The 12,005-nt window shown below is 44.4% G+C and overlaps 1 protein-coding gene across 6 annotated transcripts in view; it reads left to right on the top strand.

The window, feature by feature from the left end:
- galnt13 (polypeptide N-acetylgalactosaminyltransferase 13) overlaps nucleotides 1-12,005 on the top strand; it is a 29,087-nt gene extending 17,082 nt beyond the window's left edge. For 2 of the 6 annotated variants that reach the window (XM_078091138.1, XM_078091136.1), the window contains exons 9-14: nucleotides 1,451-1,590; nucleotides 2,779-2,877; nucleotides 3,355-3,489; nucleotides 3,741-3,770; nucleotides 5,391-5,591; nucleotides 9,695-12,005. In XM_078091138.1, coding sequence (XP_077947264.1) covers nucleotides 1,451-1,590; nucleotides 2,779-2,877; nucleotides 3,355-3,489; nucleotides 3,741-3,770; nucleotides 5,391-5,576 — 590 coding nt within the window. In that variant the 3' untranslated portion in view covers nucleotides 5,577-5,591; nucleotides 9,695-12,005. Of the gene's footprint in view, nucleotides 1-1,450; nucleotides 1,591-2,778; nucleotides 2,878-3,354; nucleotides 3,490-3,740; nucleotides 3,771-5,390; nucleotides 5,908-9,694 lie in introns of those variants that run through there. The other 4 variants (XM_078091137.1, XM_078091139.1, XM_040201808.2 and 1 more) reach the window with 4 other exon arrangements.

The following is a 12,005-nucleotide window of genomic DNA, read 5'->3' as shown; positions in this document are numbered from 1 at the left end:
GACATCCAGCAAATCGGTTGGAAGAGGAAAGACTCGTCCGCTCTATTTGATCCTTTCATTGTCTCGCATAGGACTTTTATCTTGCTCATTTACCAGTGAATCCCCACATTGGAGTTGAGTGCAGCATTAGCCATCTTGAAAGCACGATTAATTCAGTTCTACTTTCAGACGCACTTGTAACTGAACTTTGAAAAGAATAATTTCATGGTTTCATATCCATCACAGACTTCTCTTAGCCAAAGCTCACACACACACACACACACACGGACAAACTAGAACAATAGGACAGTGCAGATTGATATATGCCAACCTCTCCATCTGTCGACTTGTTGTTGTCATTACCCCTCAGCAGACAGATATCTCTGGTCAGTTGTTTTAACCTGTGAGGGATCATCCGATGGTCTGCCGGCCTCGCGGCTCAAATCGAGACCTTCTCCTCCTCGCGGTCGCGCGGGCCAAGGTGTGCACTGCATACGGAGCCGTGGGGTTGTGATGGATGAGTCTGTCTGTCTGTTTTGTGGCCCTTCAAAGAGCGTCTGTTCCTCCAGGAGAGCAGGGAGAATGATCTGGGCCATGCTGCTGCCAGACCTCACTTTTTGGCAGGCGGAGGAAGGCGGTGTGTTGCTCGGGTCGAGGTTGGGAGTGGCATCCGGTGATCCAATTAAAAGTGTATCTCCCTCCTCGTCTCTCGTGCGCTCCGGTGACTTGAAGATCAAAGAGGTTTTTCATCATTTGCTGCACGTGATGCACAGAATCAACAGAGAGAGGGAAAGATAGAAGAAGAAGAAGCGGAGAACCAGCAGAGGAGGAGTGTCCTTCAGAAATGTCTATTTCTCGGTTTAAATTGTAAAACCTTGTAGCTGCAACAAAAGTTGCTGCCCGGCCCGTGTTTGACGGTTAATGTGTTGTATTTTCCCTCATTGCAATCCCACCCTTTCATAATTGATTACCACCTTGGATCTATATCTACATGCAAGCCATGAATCCTTAATTCTGGAGAGAATCCATCCATATGCGTAAGTGTCTGTGCCCAGTCGCAGTATAATCCTCTGTCTTCGGTTGCATCAAGGCTGATACATTATGTAAGTCCCCTTTTTGGCTAAAATAACATGCATCATGGCACACAGTACTCCACAATTGCTGCATTGTTGCATTTCTGAAAGAGCTCTGAAAATATACTGTTTTGAATTAGCTTCCTCACACCTCCTTGTTGGCGAAATTAGGTGATTTCAGTGTCTGTATGTGGACGAGGTCCTTCTCTCACAACCCACGCTATTTTCTTGCAAAGTGTTTTTTTAATTTCTCACTTGAGTGGTTAGTCCTGATGGTGCAGGACATTATGCCTGGTCCTCTATTTTGTGGAGTAAAATATGTAAATACTGTAACAAACTGGCTGACTATGTTCACCGACGCATACATCTGAATCCTTGTCTCGACGTCTCACCTGCAGGTGTGATGCGCGTGGACTACGGAGACGTTTCTTCCCGTAAAGACCTCCGCGGGGCCTTGAAGTGCAAGCCGTTTGCCTGGTATCTAGAAAACATCTATCCGGACTCCCAGATCCCAAGAAGATACTACTCACTTGGTGAAGTATGAGCCTTCTCGTACTCCTGAGCCCCTATGATGCAGCAAAATGATAGAAGCAGGCTGCCTTCATCCGCATTCAGTGAGATGTGTCCTTGTATCGCTGTGAGATACTTCAGAAAAACAAACATCCTGCTGCTGCTCATATTGGACGCGTAGGATAAACAAACCACGGTATTGATGTTTACACAGTTCTGCTGTGAATGCTGGGCAGCAGAGATAATGCTGGTGCTTACATTCTACGCAGTGTGGCAAAAATGATTTATTCAGGACAAAGCCGAATAAAAAACCCTGGACAATTTTTGTCGGATGATCACTTTAATAAGCGATTTAATAAGAGATGGAACTTACAAAGTAGTTTCCTTAGAAATCAGTAAGGGGATTTGTGGGAATTATGCGATAATTTGCTGCTAAACCGAGATAACTAATTGATTGTTTTCGAGATAATTCCTTTCATTAGTTAGTTTCCATGCACACAGAAAAGTTTCTGAGTGACCTGGTTTTGCCTCCCGATGCCCGCGGCGTCGCCTCGACAGCACCGACACGCACCGGGCTGCCTGTACAATAGTAATGTCAGCTGAAGAACGCATGGCGATATGAGCTTGTAATCTCCCAACATTCATACAGCTGAGGATGAGAGGATTTTAATTTGTTCTGCTCTGCTGCAGTACAAGCTGAGTCTCTCTCTCTCTCTCTCTCTCTCTCTCTCTCTATCCACTGCAGCACCTCAGCTCTCCTCTAAAGCAGACCTCTCCCAGCTGATTATCATCCTCCATAACACACAGTCAGCAGTTCTTCAACAGCTGAAACCATTAGGTTTTATATCACTTCATTATGAACGCCGTTCTGTTCCTGCGTGATAGCCATGATAAGACGCTCTGGCACATATAGAGCAAGCGCAGTTTTAGCTCTGAATGTAGAAGTTCTATATTATACATACTATTATATTATATATCATATTAACATGATCTGGTGACACAATGTATGTGATAAAGCAGATTTCAAAGGCCTCCAATAACACTAACAACTACACTGGAAACCAATTTTGCAGATGAATAATTCCCTTTTCATAAGAAAAACAAAGCAGGCTCGCATTGGCTTTAGTTTGGTTTAGTTGCGAATGAGTATTTCAAATGAGAGTTAAAGTAACTGTTGAATTGTTTTTATCCCCTTTTCCCGATTTTCTGCCTCTAGATCAGAAATGTTGAGACCAACCAGTGTGTGGACAACATGGGAAGAAAGGAGAACGAGAAAGTTGGCTTTTTCAACTGTCACGGCATGGGAGGAAACCAGGTGAGGAATGTGTTCAGTCTGTAGTCTGGATCTGCCTTTTCAACTACATGCACACAAGGTGTTCTGAACACGTTCTTTAGGAGAATAGTGTTTTATGAGCGGAATTTATAACCTTGTTTAGATTGAACAAACGAAGGCTTTGTTACTTTTAGATGTGTGTGGGCTCCATGCTGTGGATCATTGTGAAGGATGGTTATTCCTTAAGGCCAAGAATTATTGTTCCCTCTTGAAACTGGGACATTGTGTGTGAGCTGCACTCAGTAAAATGATACACAAATGTGGACAAGGGCGTAGATGGCACTCACACCCCTCACTTTGTACAGCAACTAAAAAAACATAAATAAATAAAACCACAAATAAGTATCAATCAGTATGTGCAACTCATTGACATATCGTTGTGTCACAGACACTGTGCAGCATGTTTCTAGCTGTGCTGTTGATGATTTGATTTTCTGAGAGAGACATCTGGCTTTCCAGGTGTTTTCTTACACGGCGGATAAAGAAATCAGGACAGACGACCTCTGTCTGGACGTCTCCCGCCTCAACGGACCCGTCATCATGCTCAAGTGTCACCACATGAAGGGGAATCAGATGTTCGAGTATGACGCTGAGGTAAGGTCCAAATTCCCGCAGCAGCCAAATATTTTAAAACCAGGCTGCTGTCGTGTGCCGCTGATGAAAGGGTTTGTTATTTGTGCCATTTGGGTGGATTTGGGTGGATTTGGGTAGTGAGAAGTGGGAGAAGCAGTGTACTCTTACCGCCACCAGGCGGCGCCGCATGTCAGCTGTTTCAACCGCACAGAAGTTGCTTTCTCCACTACAGCATCTGTGTCTCTCCTCTCACGTTCTCTCCTTCCACTTAGTATGTTGGCAAGTGGGATTATGATTTTGAGGTAAGCGGTTCAAGTCATCGCCCCTGATTGTTGCTCCATAGTCCTGTGATTCGGGTGTTGTGGTTTACCCCCCCCACCCCTCCACCCCCCGTAAGGTGTCAGTAGACTAGATCGTTCACGTAATCGTCTTTGTGGAGGACTGAAATGTTACATTTGAGACACATTTTATTTAACATTAACATTACACATTATTATAAAAAATGTTAATAAACTTAAAAAGCCTCTAAAACCAACGCAGTCTAACAGAACATATTCACAAAACATAACAATAAAATACATATTTTTATATATATATATATATATATATATTTATAAAGGTGATGGTCCAAGTGTATTTTCACTGTGGAGGGTGTAGTTTGTGCTGCTATTCTCATATTTAATCCACCATATTATTATATAATACATTATATAAATTGATAATAGAAACACCTGCCTATCAGAAAAACAATCCCAATGCATTCTGCATTGTTTTGTGGCGCATTAAATAGCTTATGGTCTGTACAATTCACTGTGGCAAGACACTGTATTTACAAAGCATACAAATGTGTGAGTGACTCATTGTTTATTTATAGTGGCACCGACGTGAAAAAAACAATTAGATGACTGTCAAAGCCTAAGAGAACTGTTACGGTTTTATTATTCCTGGTTATGCAAGCTGTAATATTCTTACCATGACATTATTCAATGAAAGATGGAAACAGCATAAAGACATTTTGAATCCCCTAAGACAACAAAAATATTCTCCTCAAGCCCTGCTGACTCAGAACTCAAAGCACATTTGGGATTATACAACACAAAAATCTCTTATATCAACAATTCATGAGCCGGTTAGAAAGAACTGCACTGAAAACAGTGCTATTTCTCAGCGATTGAGACGTCCTGCCGCTGACACGTGGATATGACAAGGAGAGGAAGCCGGGAGGTCTTTCCGTCAGCGGCGAACAAACCCTACGAGAGATCCGTTCATTACACAGTGTTCTCTGGGTGTATTCTTAATACGGAGGAACGCTGAATATTTCATAGAGTGAGAGGACTGGTCTCTGTGGTAAACGGCACTGGGCGGGTCACCGCTCACAGTGGCCGAGATTATTTTAAGCCCAAGTGTGATGGACAGGGACGGAATCCTGGTGAACTCCAGAGCCATTAACGTTTCATCTGCTCATCAGTTTCATGTCCACAGGGACACCCGACCCGTCCGTATTCCTGATGTGTTCACAACCATGACTGTTCCCCCCGGTGTTGTTCACGACTGGCCCACAACCAAGACATAATGCAAATACCGCCTTCACTTAATATAAGTGGAGAGGGGTAAGATCCTGGCGTTAACAGCTTGCAACCCTTCATCATGTAACGCCATTACATTACATTACATTCGTGCTTCCTGACGCTATTTACAAATCTGAAACTGACCCCACAGTTTGTATCGACTCCTTGAAAGAGGAAGCAAATACATTTTAGTCAAATCATAATACATGTTTATTGAACTTTAGCTCTCTGATTCAACTGTCATAAAGAAAAAACAACAACAAACAGAAGCACAAAAATAACTGTTCGACTGCCTTAACGTCACCACCACCTGTCCCCCCCCCCCTCCGCTCCCCCTCCCCTGGCTCGCCGCAGAAGAACACCTTTCTCCACATCATCACCCAATCATGTCTGACCATCAGCCGCCTGGAGGACGGCACCTACGGCCCGACTGTGGAGCAGTGTAGCAAAAGTCCCAAGCAGGCCTGGACCCTGCACAACTACACGCGTCTGGAGGTGGCCAGGCGCCTTTACTTCAGTCCCACTGATTACTTTCTCTGAGCTGGGGGGCCCGAGGTGAGCAGGTCAGCACCAGTTAGGCTGAGAGCAGAAGCTGCTGGTCGGTAGTGACGTAGTTTGTCGTGAGCGTTGTTAGGAGTAGATTAGTTTGAGCCATTCGGGCTTCAGTAGCACCTTTTGTAGTTGTTATTAGCTAAAATGTCTTCTTGTTTAAGTCGCTGAGGGCTGAGGAATGCCGAGCTTGTTGTCACGATATTTCATGTAGTAGTCGGAATATAACATGCAAAATTTTTAGGAGGCACTAAGCAGGTTTTACCGGTGACCTTTCAGGAGGAGCGTATGAAGCCACATGGCGCAATGACAGATGTCCCATCAAGATGGTTCTGTGTATAAGACGCTATCTGCGAGACCTTTAGCCAATCTCCACGCCAAATCAGATCTTATTTGACATTTATTTTCCAGCACAAATCATTTATTTTGATGTGAAAATCCACCGGCTGCCCCCGCCGTGTTTATTTTTAGCCGACTATCTATGTGCGGACTAATTGAAATGGGCCTACCATTGTCTGTAAGTTCTTTTGAAGTGATCCTCCATTGTGAACCTGCCTTTCATGGTCCTGGCCTCTCAGGCCGCTCTCCCATTGGTCTGCAGCAGCTGTGTGCGCATATTGTAAACCCAATGAGTCCAAATAATCAGTGCTTTGCACCACTCGGCCTCTGCAGCTTATTTACATGCTTTTGTAAGGAACATTTTTTTGGGGAGCTCAGCCCATTTTTGTCATATCCGTCGCTTGATCCAATTTTTTTTTACCCTTTTCCGTTCCAGTTATATCCCATTTGCAACTTAAGAGACCTGCACTCTCGTGACCCTCCAAAAAAAAAAACAAGGAGCAATTTCGCTGTAGCTCGCCACAGTCTTTATGTGCAACCGGGGTAAATTGGGTAAGGAGCTCCCATGGCTGCCGGGGTGTGTCGGGGGTTGCGGCAGTAGAGTGACCTGCTGTTAGATGGCCTGATTTGCTGTTCACGCTCGGAGGGCCTCGTGCTACGGCCATCACCGGAGGAGAGCAAGTACACGAGAGCCAATGAGACGGTGCCTGACTCTGCCTTGAGACAAAGGGAATCTACTGCTTTTGTGTTTCCCCACAGAAAAAAAAGCAAAAAAGCAGCAGCGCTGCCTTCTAGAACACCCGAGTCATCACAAAATCACGCCAAACAGGAAGCACGCTCTCTGGGCTTCTTGGTGACAAAAGGATATTGCTCCTCAACCGGGACTTTAATTAGCCGGCCTCAGCTGTGCACACACTTGCGGCGGAGACGCTGGTTGCTTTGCTGGGAGGCTGCGGCGGGAGTTTTCTCTTCTTCCCCAAAGGAGGCATGAAATAATTACGAGCAAAGGACAAGACCTCAAGATTTCTAGTATTTTCATTAAATGTGGAATATTTTTTCCACCCCCCCCACACACCGTCACACAGGTCTGGATCTTTAGACGAAACAAAATGAAAAAATACAATTCTCATTATTGCCTCAGCCTGGTTCTAGTGACTGATGGATTAGATCTACTGCCAAGAAGAAAATAAGCCTTGAAAATACACGTTATTTAGCTAACAAGATGCTGTTAGAAATGAAATACTGTGACAAAGCAAGGCGGAAATGATTGTAACTTTGAGCTACCTTTATTCTTTTTGGCTGGTGTGTAAGGTTCGAAAGTCACCGGCTCTCTTTGTTCTTGTTCTGTTTGAACAAATGTGCCCTCTGTGTGTGTGTGTGTGTGTGTGTGTGTGTGTGTGTGTGCGCACACTCCTTTGTATCTAGGCAGAGAACGTCCGACCCTGGTGTTTTATAGCTTGAGATAAAACGCGGCCTGAGCGTCTCTGTGTGCTCATTAGTCTGAATATCCTCAGTCAACAAAGCACAATCTTGTTTTAATGAAGAATTACTCCTCAAACGAAAAGACACATAAAGCCACTGCTAATGTTCTAATGCTGCGTGCAGACTTTGTTCATAGACTTTCACAGTTAGAAAATGGCTTCTGAGATAACAGTCCACCTCATTTCGTTATACTTTCTGTTACAAGTTTACTTTTAAATCCCTCTGCTTTCAAACTTCACAAAGCATAAATGCGTCTCGTTTGTGGCTCTACCGAATAGTTCAAAGCGCCGTTTTTATTGTTGGCATCCGGATTCTAGATCAACATCCACTCGCTAAAGGTCAGGCCACATTAATATTATTATTATGCGTTGTGTAGAACTGGATTACGGCGGTGGCTGTCTGGGATTGTTTGCGCCTTGTGTGATCCAAACGCATTCTCCCCCAGTGCGTTGTGAAGTACAATAGTATCTCACAAAATATTGAGCTTCATGTGCGTTTGTTGTTTAGCCCCTCAAACACAACCTTTTCACAGCTGTCAAGCTGTTTGCTTTGCCCCTTGTCTCAAACAAACGCACCAAGGACTGTTATTTATTAAGAAAGGTTTATTCAAAAAATAGAAAAAAACTGACTGCTTCAGGATGAGTTCATAGGATAGAATATTTGAATGTACAAAAGTCCTAGTTTTATTAGCACCTACAATTTTATCTTAATTTCTCCGGTTTATCCCTTTCCATTGTTTTCTGCTTTGCCTAAAATCCAAGTGAGCAGTAAAAATTGCGGATGCGTGTAACCGCTGCGGCGATGTACATAAACGGTTAATCGAAGCCCGTATCCAACCGCCGCAGCTCCCTTCCAGCCGGCGGTGGTGGATGATATCTGCGGAGCCTTGGTGGCGGGTCGCCAGAGATTTTGTGTGGTGCTCGCCGTCTGGACAGTTTTAGAAGAGCTTGTTCTTGTCTTCTGACTTTTCTGGTTTGTGTGTGAGTGTGATAGAAGAGGGAACAGACAGAAGGGACGATGTGGGGAGTTTGTGCAGCAGAGCCGTTTGAGAGGACGTGGTTTACTTAAAATAACAGGGCTGTTTGAGGTGAGAAGTATTTAAATCCTAATCCACCTTTAAGGAAAATGACTCCCGTCATCTGAGACACTTGTACTCTTATTTAATAACTGGCAATTATATTGATGAAAGAGTTGGAGGATGAATTGGTGTGACGATCAGCCGAAGGTGTAACTAATAAGGTGTAAATAAACCAAAAGGCTGTGTTCTATTAGTGTGCCAGTGAAAAATGATCCATGTTATCTCCTTTAAACCTTTTGTGACTGTGAAGTGAAAATGTTATTTTTCGACTTACCATCATTTCTGTTTTGCTAATAGTTAGAAATATTAGAAATATTAGCATTGAGATGTTAATTCACATATACGTGAATGAATGAATGAATGTGTCACTCTGCCAAGGATAAAGTCTCCAGATCAGTCAGCTGAAGAGCCAGAGAGACTCAACACCGAGCTACAAAGACTCTTGGACATACGATTCACAAGAAGCGTAAAGAAACCTGAATGATCAGCACCCACACCGTGTCTGCTCGCTGTCCCCAAGCGGCCCAAAAGGCATTTGTGGAGGAGTTAAGATTCAAACAAGTCTGTTGATTAGTCCATTTTTGTTCAAACGAATCTGGCTTCCTCTTACAGCCCCACCACCTGCTTGCACCTCTCAGTTCAATGTTTTCTGTAATTTGATCCCTTGTTCAGGATGCAAGTAGTAAAATAATAAAAGACTGATGCAAAAGCAAAGGAAACCCGCTCTGGGCTGCAGACTGTGTTGTTGCTTATCACTGGTACCGGGGCCGCAGAAAGCCTCTTTCATTTGGTGTGTCCTTATTTTTCTAAACATTTGGGATCCTTTTGATGCTCAACTATCGTTCACAGAGAAATCATTTTGAGGCAACAGTCTCCTCGCAGACAATAACCTCAATTCTCCGAGCAACCTGAGTGCATGTCGTGTTGTATAAGGGCCTTGATTCTCGCCTTTTTCCGACTCGAGCACCCTGCTCCCTTTATGTTGTCATTGTTTCTTTTCTTCCTCCAGCTCCAATTACTGACTGTAACAAGCTGTGGCTATTTTCTGGGCCCCAAACATTTTTTTTCGAGTCAATGATGCCGGTAGAGAGAAAACATAACCAGCCTAAACAATAAATAAGGGTTCAAGCAGGACAATACATTAAAAGCATACTGCAACATGTGCCGTGTTTGCGCCTAATTGCATTCCTCTTGGTCCTCCCCTCTGCAGCGCCTTACCCTGCTGCACGTGAACAGCAACCAGTGTTTGGACATGCCGTCTGAGGAGGACAAGATGGTCCCCACCCTGAGAGACTGCAACGGCAGCCGCGCTCAGCAGTGGCTGCTCCGCAACATGACCCTGAGCGTCTGACCCCCCCTCACAGGTCTCCCCCCACTGCTCTGTCCTCACCCTGACCCGTCTCGGCTCTGCGCACCCCTCGCCGCACGCACGCACGCCTCTCTTTCCCGTAACAGCCAAAACACAAAGGCCCAGGCGGCAGCAGCGGCGGCGGCAGCAGCGGCGGCGGCAGCAGCGGCGGCGGCAGCAGTGGTGGCGGCGGCGGCGGCGGCGGCGGCGGCAGCGGCGGCTTTTCTTCCCTCGCGGATGCGATTCCCTGCTCCAGCTGGCCTCTGGGTTTTCAGAGAAGCTGCAGCAGCTGCTGCTCAGGGGACACGATGAGCTTCGGGGGGGGGGGGGTCGGGGGGGGGCTTTCGGGGAGCTTGGTCCGGGCAGGGGGTGAACAATGCGGTGAGGTCTGTGCATGGGGGACATTCATGCCGTTGGTTCCACTGCGCTGCCCCGACCGCCGCTAAGCTGCTTGTCAAACGATTAAACAGAAATGCATCTTTAACGCGGATATGGCCGGGCATGCACACCTCAGCGATGGTCTTCCTCGTGATGTTGTCTGCTATCGGTACGATCTCAAAACGAGACGGCTCATCCTCTCTCCATATCATTGTCTGTTGCCTTCACACGACATGAGGCGGTGTTGTCAATGGAGCCCGACTAACGCTGGATTTTGTGATAACCGTACTGTGTGTCAACTGATATTTGGTTTCAAAGTCCAGCTGAAATGTAACGCCCTCAAATTTTGGTGCAAGAAACTGTAATCTACAAGGCTATTTCGAGGCATTCTGTATATTTTTCCATTTTTTTAAAAAGAGGATTTAACACTGAGCTGGAAATATTCGTAGATCTAAGCTTGGAGCCTCCGGGTGGGAGTCTTCCACAGAAGGTCTGGAGGCGGTGAGGGGCTGTCAGTGTCCGTGATGTGCTGCTTACTTACAAGCTCACATAATGTTTACTATCAACCTGTTTTAAGCCATCTGCAGGACCCATTTTTAGGTGTTACATACCAAATGAAACACAAATAATGAATCTATGTTAAAAACTGAATCCTTAATAACTTAATAATACATGCTTTATCAGGTGTCCTTATCAGTGTTCTGTTGTTCTGCCACTTCAACGACACACAATTGAACCATGAATGAATGAATATCTGAATCCATGTGTGTCCAATGCTACATATCTCGAGAACCGTCCTTCCGGTCTACTTGCAACTTGCCGGGTGTATTGCTGCACCAACGGGCGTGCAGTGTTGACGTTGGTACAATTTGGACAGGCGACAAAATCAACATTGATAAACTGAATAAACAAGTGATTTTACAGACCTGCAGCTCATTGATTGCGGTTCTTTTCTGCAACGAGCGTTCTTGAAAACGCTGCAAACAGCACAAGACCAAGCGATCGTCCTGCTCTTAACAGCCAAAAAATGTATTGGTTGGGCTCTAGTTGTTGAGGTGAATTTCTTAAATGATATTTAAAATATTAACCTGACGATTTCAAACCATCGTCTGAATGACATCAGAACAGTGCAGCTATAAAATCCTCCCAGATTAGTGCAGGTGAAAGAAGCAAGTGATCAAGCCTTTTCTATGATTAGATAAAGTTTTAAATGCATGTAAGAGTTTTCCCAAAGTGATAACTGTGTTGTGGAATACTCAAACTGGGCTGTGTTATCATTGCTGATTCCTGCAAACGAAACGACAATATCTTAGAACAGAATAGTTAAGTGTGCCTTTAGAAAGTTGGTTTGTATTTGATTCATTGGTTTATAGAAAATGTTTGATTTATTTTGATGTTAATAAATAATAATAATGCATTTTTCATCTTGAGTAAAAAACTGAAACTGCATTTGATATTCAATAATTGTCATATCATGTACAAGTCATTGTCATACTAATGCTTGATCAAACATTTAGTTACGTTGAAGTCATTCTATATCAGCACATCGTCCATCACACATGCAAAATGTGACTTTTCCCTAAATTATTGATCAGTCAACCACTGTTATTGTACATAATGCTGTTAACAAGTTTCTATCACCATTGTTGTTGTTGTACATACAGAACCAATTATTTTTCTAAGATGCTGTAAAACCCGAACAGTCCTGAACGAGACACTGAGTGCTAAAAAGATCACGAGGTGATGTATTAGTTTATTTGGAATCGTGGTAATAAAAACCAGTGCTTACCTTGGA

The sequence above is a fragment of the Gasterosteus aculeatus genome, chromosome 16 (genome assembly GCF_964276395.1).
Source record: "Gasterosteus aculeatus chromosome 16, fGasAcu3.hap1.1, whole genome shotgun sequence".
Taxonomy (NCBI): domain Eukaryota; kingdom Metazoa; phylum Chordata; class Actinopteri; order Perciformes; family Gasterosteidae; genus Gasterosteus; species Gasterosteus aculeatus.
This window is presented reverse-complemented; position numbering and strand designations above follow the sequence as displayed.